The sequence below is a fragment of the Pygoscelis adeliae genome, unplaced genomic scaffold (assembly GCF_000699105.1).
Source record: "Pygoscelis adeliae isolate BGI_AS28 unplaced genomic scaffold, ASM69910v1 Scaffold227, whole genome shotgun sequence".
Classification (NCBI taxonomy): domain Eukaryota; kingdom Metazoa; phylum Chordata; class Aves; order Sphenisciformes; family Spheniscidae; genus Pygoscelis; species Pygoscelis adeliae.
This window is the reverse complement of record NW_008825100.1, coordinates 4,227,930-4,249,448: the sequence shown is the minus strand read 5'-3', so window position 1 is coordinate 4,249,448 and position 21,519 is coordinate 4,227,930. Positions and strand designations below refer to the sequence as shown.

The following is a 21,519-nucleotide window of genomic DNA, read 5'->3' as shown; positions in this document are numbered from 1 at the left end:
GTTTATATTAGAGATTTTTCTTGTGCCAATATGGACTTGGCAGTTGACTTCAGACCTGTTATGGTAATGGATTATTTGCTGGTATTTTTATGAGGAGCTTCACTTCAGTTATGTTTCTTTAGATAATTTTGGCAAAGTAGAAGTCAAGGCCTAATGAAGAGAGACTAGAGCTCTGTGGTTACTTCCACATAACATTGCTGTGAGTCCAGCGTCGTCACAGAGATCCCAGAACTGGTGTCAAACAAGCCAACTTGGAGGACCCTAGCCACAATGGTACCGTGCAGACAAAATATCCCAGTGTTTGCTTCCTAGGAAGAGTAAGTTTTCAAGGAATTAACAGTGTTTAAGGTACTGCTTTGAGTAACTGATCACCACTCAGGTCAGACAGTGTGGTGGTCCTGCTTCTTTGAAAAGACCCTCAAGGAGCCAATGATGTTTTCAGTTCTTTGGAAGGAACCAAAATGAGATCTTTGCTGCTGTTTTACCCTGATCACAAGGCACCCATTTTGTGATGGCATCTTGTGGAGGTCAGGGTACAGCATGAGAGTTAGTATATGGTAGGGACCTGGTCAGGGTGAATAACTCTATTATCTGTAAACCAGTGGGAAGGATTTTGCAGTAAGTTCCCAGGGGAGAAATCATATAAAAGTTATTTCTAGCTTTTTCCCTTTTTTCGTAGTCCTCCAACTTTTTCTCTGTAAGAAGTAATGCCAGGAACTGATGAAAAGTGAGGTATCTGCAAAGTTTTATCCCGTACATTTGAATGCTTAAATAGTTATTACCTGTTTGTATATTATTCCCAGTAAAAGTCTCTAAGCAGAGAAATGATCACAGTTAAATCAGTATCAGCAGACCCCAAACCACTTCATTCACTTGAAAAAATAGAAGACTTCCAAACTCCAAATAAATTTCTAGCCATCTTTTGAAAAGAAATCGTACGCGCACACATAACCAAACTGATTTTCAGATTAGGTCAGGAAAGTTCAAACCCTCCCTCAGGGCAGACAACAATGAGATGACCAGAATGTAAGAGACTCAAATGGAATTGAGCCAGGTTAGATATTTTACAACCCATGTCTTTTTAAGAGTCCCACAGGACCTTTACCGAGGACAAATGCACAGGACTTTTGGGCTTTAGCGGATAGGAATGACGGCTGCTCCGTATTCCCCACCAGAGCATCGTCACATGGCATTGCCTAATGAGTCAGAGGGAAAGGCACTCTCCCACCAACACCACTTCCTCCGTGTCCTGGGATTTTCTTTGCAAGTCATCTATTCAAGGCTTGGCTAGGTCTTGACCTCTCTTGGCATGTGAGATCTAAACCTGGTATGACTCCAGACTTCCCTCGACCGCGTCTGGTTTGAATCCTGTCAGTGCCGAGACGAGTGTTACCGCAAGAATAAGAAACTCTTTTACGAGTTGTTTGTTTGTTTGTTTTTTTAAGAGCTGGCTTCTGCCAAATGTGAAGAAGGTAGGAGCGCTGTGAGCCGTAGCTTCTTTCCCTTCAGGTCCTGATGTGCTGATGGACCTCAGGATCCTATCAGCCTGATTTCTCCACGCTTGATCTCTGCAGAGCAGGGTTTGCATTTCTGGTGAACTATGTGACAGTTTCTGATAAGGATAGATGGTGAGCAGAGGCTTGGGCTTGGTTTGCACATGGATGTCGCATTGCTTCAGGTATGTCAGTCACACTGGTTCAGCGTATTGGGTGAGTGACCTTTCCCAGGGGGACTCAGTGAGTGAATGGCACAAACTGAGGGACAGAAAATTCCTCGAGGTGCCTTGTGCTGAAGAGCAGATCATGCTTCCTCCCAAAATCTTGCACTAGATGCAGTGGTTTCCTATCCCTTCATTTGTTTTTCGACTACGTTGCCAAACTGGCCTTCATCCAGACTCTGGTTGCTGTGATTGATTTCATTGCTTTGCCGTTCGTAAACCCAACCCCAACCCTACCAACTCTGTGTTCATTGGTGGCTTTTCTCCCAGGTAGGGCAATTTTGTGGTTCACACATTCACCAGCAAAATTGCTGCAATCTATGAATTTCCAGTGCAGTAAGGATTTGTGTGTACGTGTTTGTGTGTGTGCAGTCTCCCTTACTTACCAGTGCAAGGTCTCAATCTAATCTCCTCCCATTATCATCCTCAGTGGGTGAAAGCTAGGCTGAAAGATAATCTCCTTGCCTACAGTGCGTCATGGTCTGTACTCCCCCTGATTGCATTTGAGTTTCAAGTGAAAGAGCCTCTGGAGTCCAGGAGCAAATCTTCAATTAAAATGAAACTGGAGACTTTTAGAAGCTGTTCTTGAAGGCTGAAGGTAGAAGATAGAGATGGTGCAGCCAGGGAATCTGGCATCGTTGGGAGTCTCACAAGAGCTTGGCAAATATGCCAGTAAAAATCCATGGGTACCATAGGATGAGCTGCATTTGTTGTTCATTTTTGGCTCGTCAAACTTTTGTCCTGCTTCGTTGAACAGCAGAATGAGAGCTTTCAAATGGGACTTGTGTAATTAAAAGTTTATCTCCTACCCATAGGTCCTTACAACTCTTCTTGCACTTGCTCTGTCCCTCAGATACTCTATGACTGAGTTTAGAAAGTGGCCTGTGCTTTCTTGTACCTTTTTTTATTGGCTAGAAGCTGTTTTATAGCAGGCGTGAATGGTCGTATTAATCCTTACAGCATTCATGAGTACCAAATGTGTACTGCAGTGCTGGGTAAGAGTAATTATTTTGCCATTACATTATGAACAGCTTTAAAACTTGCACTGTAATGTGACACGCATAAAGGGAATTGTTAATATTAGAAGTTCAGTTCTGGATAGTTGAATTTCCTTGGTTACTAATAACACTATAGATTATTTAAACCATAAAATATTTTTAAAATCTGCTTTATTTTCACCTGTTATGTCCTTTGCTTATTTTAGCAAATCAAGCAGCAGATAGAACTAAAAAGACCCCAAAACATGCAAAGTGCAGGACCTTAAGTCCTATTTTAAAGTAAACTCCGAGCCAGAAGCATTTAGACATCAAAATCCCATCAGCAGCCGGCTCCTACAATGAATCCACTGAAATCAGCTTGGGCTGCAAAAGATACTTGAAGGTGCAAAGAGATGACTGATGGGACTTTCAAAAGCTGCTACCACACGGAAAACCTCGCTGCTGGGATTTCAGCATAGCTTTGATTTCCAGGGTTGGTTTGTTCATCACTGTGTTGTCTAAACATGTAAAATAGTCCACTGCACCTGAGCAGTTCTCTTTTCTCATTCCCAGACCACAGTACAATGGCCCTGTGTTTGCCTTTTCCAAAACTGGAGAGAAATGTTTAAATAAAATTTTGTGCTGAATTATTAAAGCCACTGCAAATGTTTTCATTAAAATTTGAGTATGTTTAATATCCCTCCTCTTGAATTTTAAATAGAACCAATTCTTGGTGACTTAATTACCCAGCAATATCTCTTTTTTAGATTTTTACCTTATATTAATAAAATGAGTGTGTTTACATAGTTCCAACCTAAGCACATCTCGTTTTACTAAGTGCGTCGTTTAAAGGGCACACAATGTTAACACCTTTTGGCTCGCCTGAGACTACATCATGCTACGCACTGAATCCCATAGTAAACTTTATCCTATGCAAAAAATAAATCATTTTCTCTATCCTTCCTGATAAAATGTTTAAAAAAAACACCACAACTCTCTGGTCATTTTAAACTGTCCCCAAAGCATACCTGCTTTCATTGAGTTTATATTCAGATTACCTAGGGTATCACCTCAGACAGACTTTGGCTACTGTTGTGGAAAGTGATGCCTGTAATGTGTGAGTTGAGCACCTGCAGTTGGCCATGCAAATACTGCAGCCACCTCTTCCTTGGCTCTGCATGGTTGGAGGGATTGGCAGAGTGAGTAGAAAGGGTGTTTTCTGAGGTTTGTGGAGTGATGAGGAACCTCCTGCTTCTGCCTCCGGTCCAGCAGTATGGGCCATCACCAGAACTGTTAGCAGGATGAGGATGTCTGGGGGCCTTTGCCAGCACTGATGCTTTAAAAAAGCCCTGTTTTGCAGGCAGCACCCCAAACCCAGCTGCAGTTCCCTGGAAGGGGGAGGGTAAAGAGTGACTGTGCCTCTGCTATTGCTGCGTTTAGGAGAGAAACAGCTTCAGCGACTTAGAGTCAGCCTGGCGCTTTTGGGAATTAGATGTGACGTCTAAGGTTGGGTTGGGGTCATTTAAGGCTCAGCTGAGCACTGGAGATACTGAATTTCCTATCTTTACCCAGCTGAGCTTAGTGCCCTGCTTTTACCTGAGCTGAAGGAAGGTTTGGGGCATCTAAAATTGGTGCGGGGCACCATGCAGGCAGAAAGGCAGGCGAGAGTGGTGGCCAGGGGAAGCAAGGCCACAGCATAGCTGTGAGGAGGGAGGTCACTGAAGGGTGGTGGCCCGGTGATGAGCCATGCTGTGGTCAGCCATCATCTCCTGCCAGGCTGGTGAGCCTGGTGAGCGCCAGACCCTCTGGACCCCAACACAACCACGGCAGATGCGCAAGGGCGGGCTCTTCAGCCTCAAAAGGCCCTGTGCGTGTGTGCATCATTCTCCAGCTAAGACGACAACGACTCTTTGAAATGTTTTTCTGCATTTGCATTTACAAAAGCTGGATAAGCCTTTATAAAAAAAATCTGATAAGTAGCAGGCAATTGAATTAACCACTGTTGACTGTATTGCTGTCTCTTAACAAACTCCATCTGTATGGTCTCCCTTTGTAGACACAATTTTATAACTTAATTTCCCTACCAAAACATCAGTGTTTACTTAGTAAGAAATCTGTTCTTTGTCAGCTTAAAACAGTGATTTCTTTATTACCACTCTGCGCAAGGAATGACAGCACAGAGTTGGCACTGGAGCAAGTCTGGTTGAGTCTACAGCGTTGTAATGGAAACAGGGTGAACCGAGGGTCAAGTATAATGGGATTTGTATACAGAAATGTGTCTGCATAAGGAATAGCTGCATGAGATAAGAGAACGAAAGATGAGGCCCGCAGGTCTCCCTTTGCACGGCGGCGGGAGGGAGGTGTTGCCGTAGGTATATGGCGCTGCTGACATGGGAGATGGGGTTACCTCTGCGCCAGCGTAGCAAAGGTGCCTAAATCACGCGTGCGTGCTCTGGCGCTAGCTGACATTGGTGGGTTGGGGCGGTGGTCAGTGATTACTCTGAGAATGTCTCGTATGTAATTTTTATTGATTTGGGAAGCACAGGATCAATGAGGGGTTTAAAAGCTATTACAGTCTGTGGCCTCCCTAAAAATTTTCCAACAGGGTTGTCAAACATGGTATAGTGAATTTAGCCTGAATAACAAGAGGCTTGCAGGGGTTTTTTGCTATCTTTCACAACACCTGAAGAAGTTTTTTGTGATTCCCAAGGGTTTTGCAAGCCACAGGTTGAAAAGCACTAGTGTAAACTTTCAGCAGTAAACAGCTGGGGAACATCAAATCCCTATTCCTTCCTTGATAAATATGTTATACTTTCCTATGTCATTGGAAAACTGGAAAAATAGGAGAGCAGCTGTAAAGAATGACACCAACAGAGCTGGGACCAACAGGGTTTTGGAAGGAAGGCTTCTCAGGTGGTACGTGGATGACAAGGTATAAAACACCTCATCCATGAGCAATGATTTGGGGGATGGGGCTGGCTCCTTTGAAGTCTGTTGGAGTTGTACAGTTCAGCAAGCAGTGCTGGGGTTTTACCACAGCACTGGGCTTCTGTTTATTGCATTTAGTTTCTCCTGCTATAGAGCCTTTCTCGGTCTTACACTGCAGGCTAGAGCTGGTAGAGAAATGCCAGTTGTTTATCACAGTCAATTGTAGAGAGATTCAGCTTTCTCTGAATTATTTGTGTTCATCTTTTCCCTATGGAAAATTAACTCCCAGCTGAATGTTGTCCAGATTTTAAAAATATCTGTGTTTCATTCTGGTTCACTTTCTTTCTAATGATAAAAAAAAGGAAAGAAAACAAGTGATAGGTTAAAAAGAAGAAATTAAAATGGAAGAGCTAACTTATTGTTAATTCTATTATTCTGTACAGAAAACTCCAGAAATTTCCAAGAGCAAAGCTTGTTTGGAATAAAAAGGCTTTTCTCCCTGCAGTTGTATCAGTGAAAAACTTTTACCTAGTTCTGCTCTTCACCATATAATTGCTTGCTTTTCAGCATACTCGTAGCAAAGGAAAGGATGGTTAGATCAGCCAGCCTGCTGGATCAGATCTTACATTACATCTTGAGCTCTTTGAGTGCCATTAGCATTTCCTTTTAGAAGTGAAGAAATATTGACAGTTTGGTAGGTTATCTCGCATTTTACTGCACGTTAGGGCACTTCAAAGTCTTTATGTAGTGATGGGAACTGTCATGAAGTAGATGTGAAAAGGGCCTTTGGTCCAACTAAACCTGTCAGCAAGAAAATTTAGGGCAGATGGTTATTATTAGAAATCAATGTATTTATTATATATTGTTCAGGAATATTTCCCTTTGGAGGTTACTGTGAGTGCTGTTGCTGTTTAAAATATGTCAAATGCCAGTAAAATTAATTCCTGCAGAAAACCCAGGGAGACCCGACCAAAAGCTTTGCTATTATAGGAATGCATGTCTTTTACTTCTTTGTGCTGTGATGCACCAGAGGCAGGTACACACGCAGCAAGCCAGCAGCGTGTCTGGGGTGTGTGTACGTGTGTGTGTGAGATGTGTTTCTGTGTGGCTATCACAGTCCTCTCTACCTACAGAGCTCCTCTGACTGCTGTGTCTAGAAAGGCTTTGTAGAGATCTGTGCTGTACCTGTTCCCGTTTCTTTTTATTCCCTTTTGTTAACCATGGTTTTCTGGTTGCTTCCAGATGTTTACAACAGCTCACTGCTGCTTAGAGCAAGCACAACGTCTTTCTAAAGCCTGAACACCGATGGTTTTCCCCCGTACTTCAGAAAAGAGAAGTAGGACATTTCAGGGTTTTTATAATTAGTTTGGTGTAGGTTTTCCTTCCTTGGTGTCTTGCTTAGTTATAGGATTTAAGGACCTTGGATTATGGGAAGAGGACACTCCCAATAGAGAAGGAGCGTATTAGCAGCAACATTAAAGCTGGAAGTCGCTGTCCTGGAACAAAGATTCATTTTCCATTCACCCCGTGATTTACAGCACATTCCAACCAAGTGATTTGGCTATGGTCTTCTGGCATAACATTGTTTGCCCTTTCCCTGACATTTTGCATATAAAGAAAAGTTATGAGCTTCTTGGGCATTCAAGGTACCAGGAAATGCAGGAGTCTACCTAATTTGTTAACATGAAATTATAGATGTCAGACATAGACTCTGTTAGTTAACGTTGGTTAGAGTAATGCTGCAGCCGGTTGATTGTATTACAGTCATGATGAAGAGGAATGATCCTTTTTTGCCTTTCTGGGATATGACGGGTATAGAGCCAAGGCAGATTTAAAGTGTAATGAATGAATAAGCATTTTCTATGGTTTGCCTGACTCTTCCATGAGCTCCACTGCTGTGGTGTTGCTGCCACTGACTTGCCCTCTCCACAACAGGTTAGTGGTGGCGTAACATGGAAAGGGACTTTTCAGAAGTACTATAGGAATAGCCTTTTAAATGTTAAACCCCTCTGTAGCACTTGAACGTTATTTTCTTTTAAGGGAGAAAAGCCCCCACCCAAATGTAGCATTGCAAGAAGACACTAGGCAGGGACCAAAAATTCAGATTTCCTCCCCACACACATACACGTCCCATTTGTTTTCCCAAGCCCAGTGTCTTCACAGCTACAAGCAAAATATTCGCTCGAAAGTGCTAATATCCTCAACATGTGTCCCAAGGGAAATCAATCAGATGCTGAGAAACGGCTGTGTCGCATCCGACACATCTTTCCAACACCCATTTCCCACATGCCCTCACCAGTGCAGAATCCTCTCAGATCTCCCTCAGCTTCCTACTCAGGTCTGCCATCAGGATCTGGTCCGTGTCCACACCTTTCCCATCTTATTCCCCACTGCTTCCTACCTTGCTTGCCCCCACACACATCTGCAGCGCTGCTGCCCAGCCCTCATCCCCTCCCTGCCCTGAGCCTGCAGCGTTTCGACACCCAAGCTCTCGAATTTTGTGACTACTGGAGTCAAGTTCTCATGCCTGGTGGTTTCAACCTGAAGTTCACATGCCTCCAGGTCTGCATTGCTCCTTCGGTCTGTCACTGAACTATTTTCGTGGGCTCTTGCACTTTTATCCATGCTCTTTCATGCCTTTTCTCTCACTCTCCTTCCCTCTCTCCCCCTCAGCTACCTTCCTTGAAGTTCCTCTTCTTAAAATATACTTCTTCTCTGAAGGCTTTCATCATTAATCTCTCAAGAAACTGTCTTAGAGACTCATCTGCTGCGCTTTGATTTATTCGTTGTGGGGGTTTTTTTGGTGGGTATCTCACAAGAACTGAGCTGGTCATCCTCCTACCTCCATTGCTAAAGGAAAGCTTCTGTGAAAAGGTGGGCTTTCAGAACTTAAATTAAAAGATCATGTAAATAAGATAATTGGATAAAAAAGGATATTAGGATCTGAAACAGAATGTTTACTTACTTTGATGTACTTTGGGAACATATGTCTGCACAGTGGGCTGTGTGGCTGATTAAGTATAAAACAACCCAAGAAAAAATCACCACTATTAAGCTTAAATCAAAGATCTCTCCTCAAGACACTAATTTGATTTGGATTTGAAGGTCCCGTATCAACTCTAATTTCTACCTTTGATGTCTTGCTTCTTTGTGCGTTGTATAATGGAGGGCAACCTGACTTATTAAAAATTTGCATTTTTCTTCCATTTTAAAAGCAAATATTGGTATTGTTGTTGTTATTGTGTTGCAGTTGTGCCTACAAGTGTCAGCCAAAACTAGACCTGCATTGTGGTAAATGCGGCATAAATGCAATAAGAAACGATATGTAGTTAGAAGAGTTTCTAATTTGAGGGCCTGTTGCTGTACGTAGGCTCACAAATTCGATCCATCCCAATGATGCTGCCAACAACCTGTGAGCTTAAGAATGTTGTTAACTTCGGGTGGGCCTTAGATGGAAAAACAAGTTTCAAGCTCTAAACCAAAATACTTTTGATTTCATTGATAAAAAAGAATAATATTCTTATATCAGGTGAAATTAAATCTTTTGTTCCATTTGTTCTTGGTTTTAGATATTTTAAACTTAGGATTGAAGTCAGGTATGTTTGAAAACAGGATGGTCTTTTGAAAGGAAAAATGAAAGATGTTCAGCTTTTTTTTTTAATTTGGAAACAAAAGAATCCTTTTTCTTACCTGGAGCAAATATATTAAATTGACTTCTTATGCTAGAAGTTGCATTAAGTCTTGAATATGTTTTTCTAAGGGATGGAAAAAAATTGTGCTAAGAAATGGCACCCACTTTAGATTATGGTACCGTTTCCATGGTGCAGATGGAAAACAGAGGAATCGACGAATTGGAGGCTGTTCTTGTTGCTCCTGCCATCAGTGGCAGAGTTTCCTTCGACTTCAGTGGTACAAGATTAGACTTTAAGGCGTGATTTTTAAAGGTATTTAGACAACTACCATTGCCAATGGATGCATGATGGGATTTTTCGTAGTGTCTACCTAAAACCTTCAGTGGTTCAGTGCCTGAACCACAAATCCACGAATAAGGGATTTTATATTCAGAGATTTGTGTCTGTTAAGGCCCAAAGGAATTACCACAGTTATCTGATCTGACATCTGCGACACTGGCCATAGGATTCCCCCCTTTAATATCTACAGTGGAAGAATTTACTCTTTCCTACTATTAAAACTCCAAACATTGCAGTACACTTAGAGCCCATCTTTTAGAAAAACATCTAGTTTTGCTGTAAAGTCTTGCAGCAGCGCTGAATTTACCACTTCCCTCCATAAACCCATCTAATGGGAACTTGCCCTCGCTGTTAAAATATCTTTTTTTTCATGCTTTCCATGCCTCAAAGCCATTTTTGAGAGGAAAGGAGAAAACGGGAACTGCTCGAAGCATGCCCGTAAAATTTCTGCAGTGAAGCTTTGGCAATTTTTCTCCAGCTTCACAGCTTCTTATAAGTGAGTGCATTAATTGCTGAATTAGCAAAGGTAGATCTGATTTTCTATAATACTCATCTTTTTGGGTACGGAAAAAGAAAGAAGATTTTAGAGCTGAGAAAATACAGGAAAAAGAAATAAAATGAATTGTGCTGAGCATCCCAGCAGGGGAGGGCTGGGAGTTAGCAGTGATGTCTCTTGCGTCCCCCTCCCGGTCTCTTCTAGAGGGACACATAAGCTGGCATCTTCGAGTTGGTAGCCCTGTATTAGAGCATCAGGTCACTTTACTGGAAAATTATCAACTTGTTGCAGTGCCAGGAGAGCTGGGAAGCATGAGTGATTCCCTTTTGCCTCATTACCGGGCTGCCCAGCACTCCCTGGCAGTGACTTGGGGGGAGAGGCGGCTGCAAGGCAGCTCCGTGCCACTCCTCCCGGCGCATCCTCCGCTCTCTGAGCCAAAAAAACAGGAGGGGGGGAAATCTTTGTGAATGATCAAATGCCATGTGAATTCGATAGTTGTGGCCCATGTTTGACCTCAAAAGGTACCTTGTTTTGAGGGACCTCGTGGGGTTTGATTCTGAGGGTATCACACAAGTGTTGTGACCTCTCGCCCTTCCTGTTATAAGGGACTTTAAAATCAGAAATAAACAGAGGTGAAGTTGAGGGGCTGGCAAGAGCTGTTTAGACTGAATTGTTTAGCGTGAATCCTGGGGCATTTTAGGTTTCCCGCTGGATATAGTTTTGGCATCCCATATGTAGAGTGTCTGCCACAAGCACGGTCCCTTTTTCGGGCATCCATATGGCTCTTCTCCATCTCGTGCAGACTTTGGGTGGCGTTCTGGGTACACAGGACTTGCAAAAAACAGGCCAGGAAGTTTTATTTAAAACAAAACAAAAGCAAGGATTTTTATGTGGGGCTTAGAGGGGATTGTTGGCTTTAAAAGCTTTTTTCTTATAGCAAAACTCTACCAGGCTGTGATACCTCTCCCCATGAGCAGCTCTGTTCCTAGCTTCCATCTCTGTGTAGCAGCTATGCAGTTTTTTTATTGTACAGCAAAACAATTGCCTGCAAGTGTCCATATTCCATTAAGCATATGGAAAAGTATTCAGCCTTTTGTTTTCTACTGAATGAATATATTTGGCATGTAAGTATTAATTTAGACTAGTCATGGGACATTAGTACTGTTTAATTTTCCATGTTTTTCTGGGTTTTATTTAAATGATGGAGATTATTTCAGAAATGTGCAACTTCTTTAACTGTTGCATTCATTGCTGGGTGCCTCTTGCAGAGGCTCCAGACCTACATGCAGCAGCAGGGAGATGGTGCTGCATCTCCACCACAAAAGATTTTGGGATTGCTGGTGCATGACCGCAGGGGGAGAGCAGGATGAGAAAAAGTCACCCCCAGGCCCTGTTTATAGCAGCCAGCACTGGTTTTTCCAGTCCCTGAGGGGTTTCCCTTCCCGGGAGCCTAGCCCAGCTCCTCAGAGATGATGCTGCTCCTCTGCCATGGGACCACAAGGATCTTTTCCCAGCACTGTGTCCAGCTGTGATGCAGCAAACGCAGCACACACACATCTCCTGTGAGCAGTGGCACTGGGGGCAAATACCTGCCAGGCTCCGAGGCACACGCAGGGACACGCTGGCCCACCTCACTGAAAACTACGGGCTGAATTTTTTTGCCTTGCTTTCCAAAGAACAACTACCAGGTCCTTCCCCCAGCCTTTGGGATGAGACTGTGGAGCTTCGGGCAAGCTGGCACTCCTTTCAGCAAAACCCAGGCGGCAGAAAGTTAAGCAGATCTCTTTTCCCCGCTGAAGGACTGTCAAGGAGTGACGAGCCCCTGGGAAACCACTGAAAATCTCCACCGGCAGTGTGTGTCACATCTCGGATGCTGGTAGCTCTCCTTGTGCTGGTCGTGCTCCTCCTCTGCTGCATGTACCTGCTGCCCCACGGTCCCACTCTGCAGGCAGCTGGAGCCAACTAAATAGCGCAAGGATTTCTGCTTTCCGAGGACGGTTATCCACTGCACCAGTAAAGACCTGCTCTGTAAAGCCTTCAGCAGCGTGCATGCCCCCAGCATCACCGTGAGGCCCCGCAGCCCTTAGATGGGGTCAGGTAATGTATCTCCCACCTCAGTATCTCCCTCTGTTAGAGAGTGGGGAAGGGAGAACCTCTCCTGGGTGGGGGAGGAAATGAATCTGGGCTTGTGTGCTTCGTTAGGGATGCAAATTGCTCTACAAGTCTTGAGCGTTAATTATAGAGCCCGGGCTTCTCGACAGAGCTGCGGGGAAAACAGGCCCCTGGCTCCCATTAAATTTAATGGCGTTTGGACACCCAATTCCCTTAGCCTATTTGAAAACCAGAATCTCAGTTTCTTCAGAAATATATGTGGTCAGGTGAAATCTCTCGTCCCACTGCAGACAGCGAGATTTTTACAGTGTTGGCAGAGATCTCCCCCAGGCACTGGTATGTTTTCCTCGTGCCATCCGTGGGATCCAGGGAGGGAGCAGGGGATGGTGTACAGGTAGCGGAGGTCTGGGCAGGGAGCTCTGTGGGCACACCAAGTAACCCAGCTCTGGCACCGTGGCACCATTGCACGGGCTGGTTCACCACACCAAGCTGGCGATTGTCCTGCTGCAGGGTTCGGGGCATGGGGATGGGGAGCCCCGCTTGCCCGGGAGGTGAGCTGGGTGTGGGGGCAGAACTGCCTTCCCCCAGCATCACTTCATGTCTCCCCCATTTAAGCCACTGCCTCTAAAAAGCAGCAGCTAGTTGTTGTCCCTTTGCCAGTCTAGGAGCAGACCTGTGAGGCTATGGCTGCCTCTCGCTGTGTATTTGCAGAGTGCCAATGCGATGGCACGAGCTGGGGCTTGGGGATTAGATAAGAAATAACGCCAGTGGCGCAACTGGAAAAAAAGGGGAAAAATCAAACTTTTGGGGAGTTAGGAGCAGAGGATCCCTCTGGCCAAGTGAGCCGTTCCTGGTAGGCAGCTACTGGAAGCCACATTATTTTGGGACATGCTGCGCTGTGGGATGGTGCTTTGCTAGAATTGTAGGTGTACAACGGTGAGAGGTGATCCCTGCCTCGGAGGGCTTACAGGAGCCAGACCCGGCTGAGAGTACGGCTGTCCTAGTCCACAGATGGAGAGATGTGGCAAGGAGAGGCTTTAAGCAGAGCAGTAAGGAGAAGCCTGCTCTCCAACCCGGTCTTTACGCACACGGTCAGCCTCATGTTGAAACACCGCCCGGGTCTCCAGCTGCAAGCATTTTGGGTGAATTCTTGATCTTTTTCCCAGTGTTACCTTTTTGGCCAGGGTGGAGTTTTCCTTTTCTGAGGGACTTCAGCATTTCTGCCCAATTTAGCACAGAGAAAATGAACAGCAAACCCTTCATATTGTTATATACATTTTAGATGTCGGCTTCACAGATTGATCAGCAGAGGCTCCGAAGCCTCGTAAACCTGGTAATACATAGTTTCAAGCCTGCATCAAAGAAGTTCACAACCCTTTTGGGAGAAGCTGTGAGTACTGATGAAAGAGGGAACTTATTGTATATGTAAGAAAACTTCTTTCATGGCTTATGTATTAAGGCAGGCTCTGTGGCCCAGGGAAGATTGGGGCTGCTTTTAATTTACATCCCCCCTCACTTATATTAAGTCTTCGTCAGAAGAAAAATTAGTCAGATGTTTTCTTAATGACATCATTTTTTTTAATCCTGTTTCATTTTTTCCAGATGAGGCGGTGGAGATTATTAGAAATGAATTGAAACTAAATCTGGAACAGAGACTTTGATTCACTTCTCCCTCCTCCCCAGTAGAAATAAATTGGTCGGCTCCGTGCTCGGCCGTCTTTATTAGCAGCCTCGACAGAAACCAGCCCCAGCAGCCTCGGCTGCAGCTTTCCTGAGCTCGCCGCCGCTGCGGCTGATGTCATGGCGAGAGGCACCGGAGAGTGACTCGGAGAGGGACTTTGGTCGCCTCGTAATTTTGGTAACAAAATGCCATAGCAATGCAGGTGGGGAGGTTATGAGGTCTGAAATAGCCATGCCATCATACGTTTGTCTTTCAGGGCTGTAGAAGAAAACAGGCTCAATGCTGGTGGGTGTTCCTCTAGCAAAACCCCGGCCTCAGTCCGACGAGCATGTGTGTGTGTTGGTGGCAGTGCATCTCCACAAGTCCTTTATATCTGATAGGTTTTCACTGCCTTGTATTTCACACCAGTGAGCTACAGTGTGTATCGCTACAGGAAAGTACTTTGAACTATAAATATTTTAAAAGGCATTTAATTTACTACCCATCAGAAGAAAGTGTTCAAAAAGCCACAAGGTTTACTAATTTATCAGAAAGACAGAGAAACACACAGAAGATCAAACAAAGACAAACATGCTCATAAACTGCTGAATAAGTCTGCAAAGCTTATATTATATTTCTGTGTGGTTTTGGTGATACGCAAGTATTACAAATAAATTAAAATGCACCTGAACTGTTGATAAAGCAGGGTGGGACAGAGATCCTGAGATGCAGGCAGCGTGTCTAAACTGCTCAGACCCTCGTGTTTGTGGTTGTGTGTGCATGGAGAGATGGATCTTACGTGCACTTGCTAATGGCATATTTGGATATCCTTAGGGAATGACCTTTGTAATACCGTCCCTTAGCTCAGCCCACGTCCCAGATCCCTGACCTCTGAAACCCCGAATCCCCGTGGTCTCCTGTGCCTGGGGTGCAGCCCCCTGGGGTGCACATCCATTTCCCTCAGCTTTGCCAAAGCAGCCAGCCAGGGACAAACGCCGTCCCTGCCGCAACCTGTGTCTCCACACCAGCTCTGCTTCCAGCAGTCTGTGAGTACAGAGAGAGCTAATGCAAAGCAGATTTTGCTCTTTCGTTTTGCCTAATGACAGCTCTGCCTCTTTTGGTGTCTAGTTCAGATTTTCTGCTTATCAGGTCAGGGTGTGTAACTTTTTCTCCCCTCCTTGCACCGTCTGCGGTTTGTCTAAGAGGCTGGAGGGTACATTTGGAGATGTGTCTGGGAAATGTCCACACACTTTCTCTTCCATCTTTGCTCACCCTGAGAAAACTGCTTGAGTGCTGAAACATGCCTGTGACTTTTTTTTTTTGGTTACCTGCTGAATCCCTCAGCATTTACTGACTTCTTTCTCAGGTAACACTTGGCCTGAGGAAGATCTGAGGGATTTAACAGAGGTGGCCCCCAGAAAGCATGCAATAAAACCTCTCCTGAACTTTTGCCCTCTGAACCATGCCGCCGACCTGTCAAGGAGGTTTGTGCAAGCCGTGATGGACGCCGGCAGGGAGGGCTGCTCCGCCAGCGCTGGCCGAGCCGCGCACGCGAGGCAGAACAAACCACGTTGCCTCCAAATCATATAAGTACTCCTTGTGCCTTTTGCATCCTTTCATAGGCAGCCCTGTCCAGGGCTTCGTCTGCACGTGGCAGCACTAAACATCTGGATACCCAGGGGCAGCGAGGAGCTTGCAAACCCTGGGTTCACCTCAAATGTCTTTGTGTAGCCAGCCTCCCCGTGCAAGGAGACGGGGTGAGATCTCTAGCATGGGGCGTGCTCCCCACAGCCTGCATGTGCAGGTGGTACCCAAAGCAGCTCATGCCCTTTTTCAAGGCAGCCACGCTGGGGTGAACCACCTTGCACAAATAGATGTTTAGCGCAATGTGGGTGCGGGTCTGCAGGAAGCTTGCACTGGCTTCAGGCCCTGCGTATGCCAAGAGGGGTGTTTTTTCCCACCATGTCCTCAACCTCCTCCCTCATGGGTGAAGGGTGTGGAGTGGAAGGGAGAAGGGCAGCAGGCGGCCGTGCCTGCTCTGGAGAGGCTGAGAGTGATGGCGTGTCTCTGTTTCCTTCCCAGGCCTCCTCCCCTGAGCGGCAGCCCCGTCATCTCCGACATCTCCCTCATCCGCCTGTCTCCGCACCCCGCCGGGCCCGGCGAGTCACCCTTCAGCCCGCCGCACCCCTACGTGGCACCCCACATGGAGCACTACCTCCGCTCCGTTCACGGCAGCCCCACGCTCTCGGTCATCGCCGCTGCCAGGGGCCTCAGCCCCGCCGACGGTAAGACGCTCTGCTACTGGTACTGCAGCGATTTTGTAGCTCACCAGCACTGAAATTCCCTAAAACCCGGAGATTTACAGCTGCAAAGGCTCCGCAGCTGCTCTCTGAAGTGGGAGAGCTGTCTCTTTTTCTCCCCCCTCTCCCCCCCCCCAACTACACATTTGTTTTGCATCATTGCACTGAGAAAGCAGAGCGTGAGAATAGCTGTTACCGCTGGATCATATTATAAATATTTTGCTTAAAGTATGTTCCTTTCTGCAGCGCTCTCAGCTCTCTTATGAGCTTCCCCGCTCTTATGCCTCTACCGGGAGCCCTGCTTCCCCCAAAGAGGGTCACAGTCACTCTGGCTGCCTGGCCTGGCTGGGACTGATGTTGCAGAGATGAGGCAACGCTGGCTGGGTTATCCCCTGTTGGCTTTGTGTCTCGGGGCAGGATGGCTCCCGGGTGAAGGAGAGGGGCCATACTTTCTTCCTCCTTACTCCTGAGCTGCCCCGCAGCAGCTTTTGGGAGAAGGCAAGGGTGTGCGGGGAGCTGGCGCTGGGTGCACGTGCGGGGTAGTGATGCTCCCCGAGCCCCAGCAGACCCCGTGTCGGGTAGCTGGGGACAAAAACGGCCAGGCAGGGAAAGGGGAAAAAGCATGACTCTACTTTCACTCGGGGAGGTGCAAGTCATGACTTATTTCATGAGAAGTGCTTCATTACAGGATTGCAGACAGCTGGCTCAATGCCCAGGGAGCAGCCAGGGTTTGGGTACCCGGTCTCTGCACACCCGGCAAACCCCAGTATCTCTCGGCTCCCGAGCTGCTGCGGGGGGCAAGCGTCCCTTCTCCGCTGCAAAGCAAAGTGCGCCAGTGAGCGACAAGGCCCCCAGCTTAGTATCGGGCAGCATAAAACCATCTTCTATGGCTAAAAAAAACCATTGCTAGGGTGATGGGGAGATGCATGCATCTTCTTCCCTCCCCCAAAACGTCATCCAAACTCCCAGCCGCCCGCCACGGAGAGGTCTAATGGCTGACGTGCGTGTACTCTGCCCCATCCTCCCCTTCCAAAGCCAGTTTTGTTATTTGCTATGAAAAAAAGGCATTGTGTTTTGGGTTGCTTTTCTTCTCCTTGTATTCTTTTTTTTCTTTTTTAAGGCGGTGGTAAATAAGTTAATGGGGCAAGTGGGTGGGGAGGCAGGTTTGAAAAATTACAGCTGGGAGAAAGTGAGCATAATTGGCTTTGGCAGCCAAAATGGTTTTATGCTGCCAGATACTAAACCTAGCTCTATGCATTAGACCTTGGCTTTAATTTCCTTGCGCTGCTATCGGGAACTGGGCTGCATTTGTCTTTCCTTCCTAATAGGCAGGGATGTTAATGCTGACAGGGTTACTGCTGCTGGCGGGTTGGGCCCTCTCCCCCCTCCCCGGGGTGCCGGCTGCGTCCGAACGGGAGGATTATTAGAAGGGGGAACGAGAGATTGTTTATAAATTTGCGGAAATGGAGGAATGCAGAGGCCCCAGCTTAGTTTCTTTTGTCCGCAGAAGCACGCCCAAGTACACGTCACGAGAGCCCTACGCAGAGCCGTGCGGCTGGGGCTGGCGGGGGGCGCGGGGGGGAGACGGGGCCGCCAACGTCAGCATTATTTACCGCCTTCTCCCCATGTTTTCCCCCTCGCCTGTGGCTCCGGCAGTGGCTCACGAGCAACTGAAAGAGCGAGGTCTCTTTGGGCTGCCCCCACCTCCGCCGGGAGCCAACCCCACTGACTACTACCACCAAATGACGCTGATGGCCGGCCACCCGAACCCCTACGGGGACCTCCTGATGCAGAGTGGGGGAGCAGCCAGCACAGCCCACCTCCACGATTACCTCAGCCCCGTCGATGGTGAGTAGTGGTCCGGGTCCTCTCCGGCGCAGCTGAAATTTTGGGACAGATGGATGGGGCTGACCTCCAGGTGGAGGTTGCTGTACGTGGTCCCTCTGCCCTGCCGAAACCCACCGGTGCTGCACTATAATATTTGGCTTAAAAGGTCACCTTGGTCCATATATATGTGATTAATACACATAATTTGAAATACATACATTGTGGCCTCTTTGGGAGGATGGCATGGCTGCTGCACGGGTAGGAGACAGGCTGGTCCAGCAGGTAGGGCATTGCTGCCATCCCGCTGCCTTGGCCATGGGTGACCATACCGTCCCTGGGGGCGAGCTCCAGCTCCCCATCCCACCCTGTCTACCCCTGGATTTAGCCTTGTTGGTGTCTGGGGTAAAGGCTGGCCATTTCCATGCATAGCCATGCTCGGCATGATGGACTCCTCATTTTGGTTGGGATCTCTTAGGTCCCCAAGGAGAAAAAATATGTTAACGGAGAGCTACGGTGGAGAGGATATGTTAGTACTTCGCAGGAGAAAAAATTGCAAGAATGTGGTATTTATGCTAGGATCAGGCATTATAAGCCCGGAAGGTTCTGGGTCCTGGCTAAATGAAGAAGAAATAAAATTATGTTAGGCGCTGCGGTACTGAGTCACCCCCACAGCCTGACCGCTGCCCTGGTGAGATGGGTAAAATCTATGTGGAAACGTATCTGAGGTCCAAGTGATTTTAGAGCTGTTAGAAATTTCTTTCCTTTCACTTCATGCCACATCTTGTAAAAACTGGGGTTGCACAGATATTACAGAGGGCAGTTTGGGGATTATTTCTGCTGCAGGAAAGAGAAGTCTTGGCTCGACTTTCAGATACCGACTTCTGTTTCCTGGGCTGCCTTCGGATTTGCCTGTGGACCATTATAATTTTTGGAGTGGAGATCTGCGTCATTTCATTACTGCTTCAAAGTTTCTGTTGTTGAGCTTTTAAGATGAAAGACTTTGCGGTCTTGCTGCTTCGTAAAGTGACTGGTTTAGAATGATAAAAGCTGCTCTGGCTCTTCAGTGATAGGAGCTTATAGATATTTCTAATGAAAAAACGATTTCTCGTCTGCAGCTGCTGCGGAAGTTTTACCTGAATAGTCATTTTCTGCTGCCAATTCCTAGATTGATTGGGAACCTGGATCCTAGTCTGAAAAGGAGAGCACATGCTCCTTGGTACCATCCTGCCTCTAACACCCAGAGTATATTCTGAGCTTCTCTGCTACAAAGCAGCTGGTCAGTAAGGCTGCTCTGTCTTCCCTCCAAAGAGTTAATGCCTGTGGTTATAGCAGATGGGTGCAAACCAGCCCTGCCAAGTTCTCCTCAGGCTCATGAACGAGACATCTTCCTCCTTGCCTCCTTATTAGTCCATCTCTGACCAGCGGTGCCTCACTGAAGTGCCAGATAAACAGCCAGTAAGGGAAGCAAGCACAACTGTTTTTCATGCTAGCGCAGGCTGACTCTCAGCACACCAAGACGCCCATCCTCTGGTTTGCTGAATATCAGTCTTTATCTGAAGTCATCTGAGATACTCCCCTTGGCAGAAGACTCTCTTCCTGCTTGCCTTCTCCTGAAAACGGCTCTAGAGTAAATCACGTATCAAAGGTCCCAGTTTCATGCGGCCAAGCTCATAACCATTACTCACTGGAAAGCCAGGGCTCGCCAAGCATTTATTTTGATCTTTCAGTAAAGCTTTGTTCACAAGTAACTGGAAAGCTTTTTCTGGGCCCTCACATGCTCTGAGTGAGATGCAAACTTTCAAACGTCATGAGGATATGACATGAGCCACCAGAAGGCTACTTTTTAAAAATGTGAAAAAGAGCAGCAGCCAGCCTCTGGTCTACGTGTTTGGGTTTATCCATCAGCCAGAGAGAAGAGAGAATTGTGCATTATCAAGGCGGAGGTTAAAATGGATGGCTCTGAAACACTGGCTGAGGAACCAGAGTCTCCCTCTCTTTTTAGAAAGTTATTTCAAAAATTTAAATCAGCGAGGACTAAGTAAATAGTTGACGAGATAATTTAATAAAGCATCCTCTTATGGTGCTTTTCTGAGACAAGAATATCAGTAGCACGCATAAAAACCCAATGAGTCACCGCCTCACAGCATCTTTCATTCAGAGAGCCCTTTTCTTCCCAGAGAGCCCCAGAACATAAGAACTTTACAAGTTTGCTGAAAATGCAGGTAGTTCCTGTCAAACCACACGCAGCACCGTCACACATCTGTGATAACACTGGCACCCGCAAAAGAAAAAGAAGCAGATAAGCGTATATTAAAACTGGCCTATTCAGTGTCACGTTACCTCCAAACATCTGGAGGTCCATGGGAGCCCTAGACGCTGGGTATGGTAGTTCTTCCATAGGCACGTACCTGGGCCCTTTTGGTTGCTGTAATTGCAGTTCTTGGAGAATTTCTCAACGTCTCCGTGTTTGTCGGTGTTTTTTCATCCCATCAGCTGTCTAGGGTCTAGAGCATCAGTGTCAGCTGGAGCTTGTTGGTACCGACCATGTGTCAGGTCTGCTGAATATTTCAATGGTGACTGAGCGAGGGTGCCCCAGAGCTGCATCTCTTTAGCAGGGTTTTCACTGTCCAGCTAGAAGTAGTTAAACTACTAAAGTAGACCCAATTTAAGTTTTATGCACCAGACTGCTGGGGTCTTCAGGCCAGTGCCAGGGGAGACTAAATAACCCTTCAGTTAGCTGTCCTGTTTCATTCTGTCATTCAAACAGGGACTCTAAATCCAAGAGTGGAGTTTGAATCCAGGCTTAAATCCATTTTCTGGAAAGCCTACACTTTCAAATCAAAAGTTAACTGCTTTCCAATGTCACAACATTGCTGGTGGGACACTTTTGAGACTAATTTACAGGATCTGTTCACCAGATCAAAACAATCTTTTGCATTTCTATTCTAGAAGTGGGTGCCACATGGTGGGTTATTCCAGGTGACAGAGTGGTTGCACAAGAGCATCCCTGGGGTGGTAAAGACTGGTGGGAAGCACAGATGAACCTGGAGATGACTACCACTTTCTGAGCATGTTTAGTGCATCCAACGTTCTTTTTTTCCTAAGCACGAGGGCTCCTGTGATTACCCTCAGCCCTTCAGGAGGTGCTATTTTCTCTCAAGAGGAGCATATCCAAACTGACATGATGCTTGTACTGGTCTAGCCCTGTACATCAGAAGATCTCAAAATACTGTACAAAGCAAAGCTGTTTCATCACTGGAGACCCAGAAGAGAAAGGAGATCAAATGATCAGTGAGCAGAGCAGTGGCAGCTCTGGGAACAAGACCCTGATCTTCAGAATAAGGACTCTCATGGCCAGGGTGTGAAGCAGAGATCATCTTTAAATCCATCACTTCTGTTTACACGGTGCCGAAAGTGTGAGTGGGTTGTCCATACTGAGTCAGGGAATGGGGGAAAAAGGTCTTGAGTTCAACTTACGTCCAAGTGGCGCTGCACAGAGGTAGTCACTCAGGTCAGGGGGGCTGCATAGAT

The 21,519-nt window shown here is 46.5% G+C and overlaps 1 protein-coding gene across 1 annotated transcript in view; it reads left to right on the top strand.

The window, feature by feature from the left end:
* GLI2 (GLI family zinc finger 2) overlaps window positions 1–21,519 on the top strand; it is a 144,783-nt gene that overhangs the window by 88,965 nt on the left and 34,299 nt on the right. Inside the window, exons 3-4 of the mRNA XM_009327147.1 lie at window positions 15,944–16,146; window positions 17,818–18,009. Of these exons, the coding sequence (XP_009325422.1) occupies window positions 15,944–16,146; window positions 17,818–18,009 (395 nt within the window). The remainder of the gene's footprint in view (window positions 1–15,943; window positions 16,147–17,817; window positions 18,010–21,519) is intronic.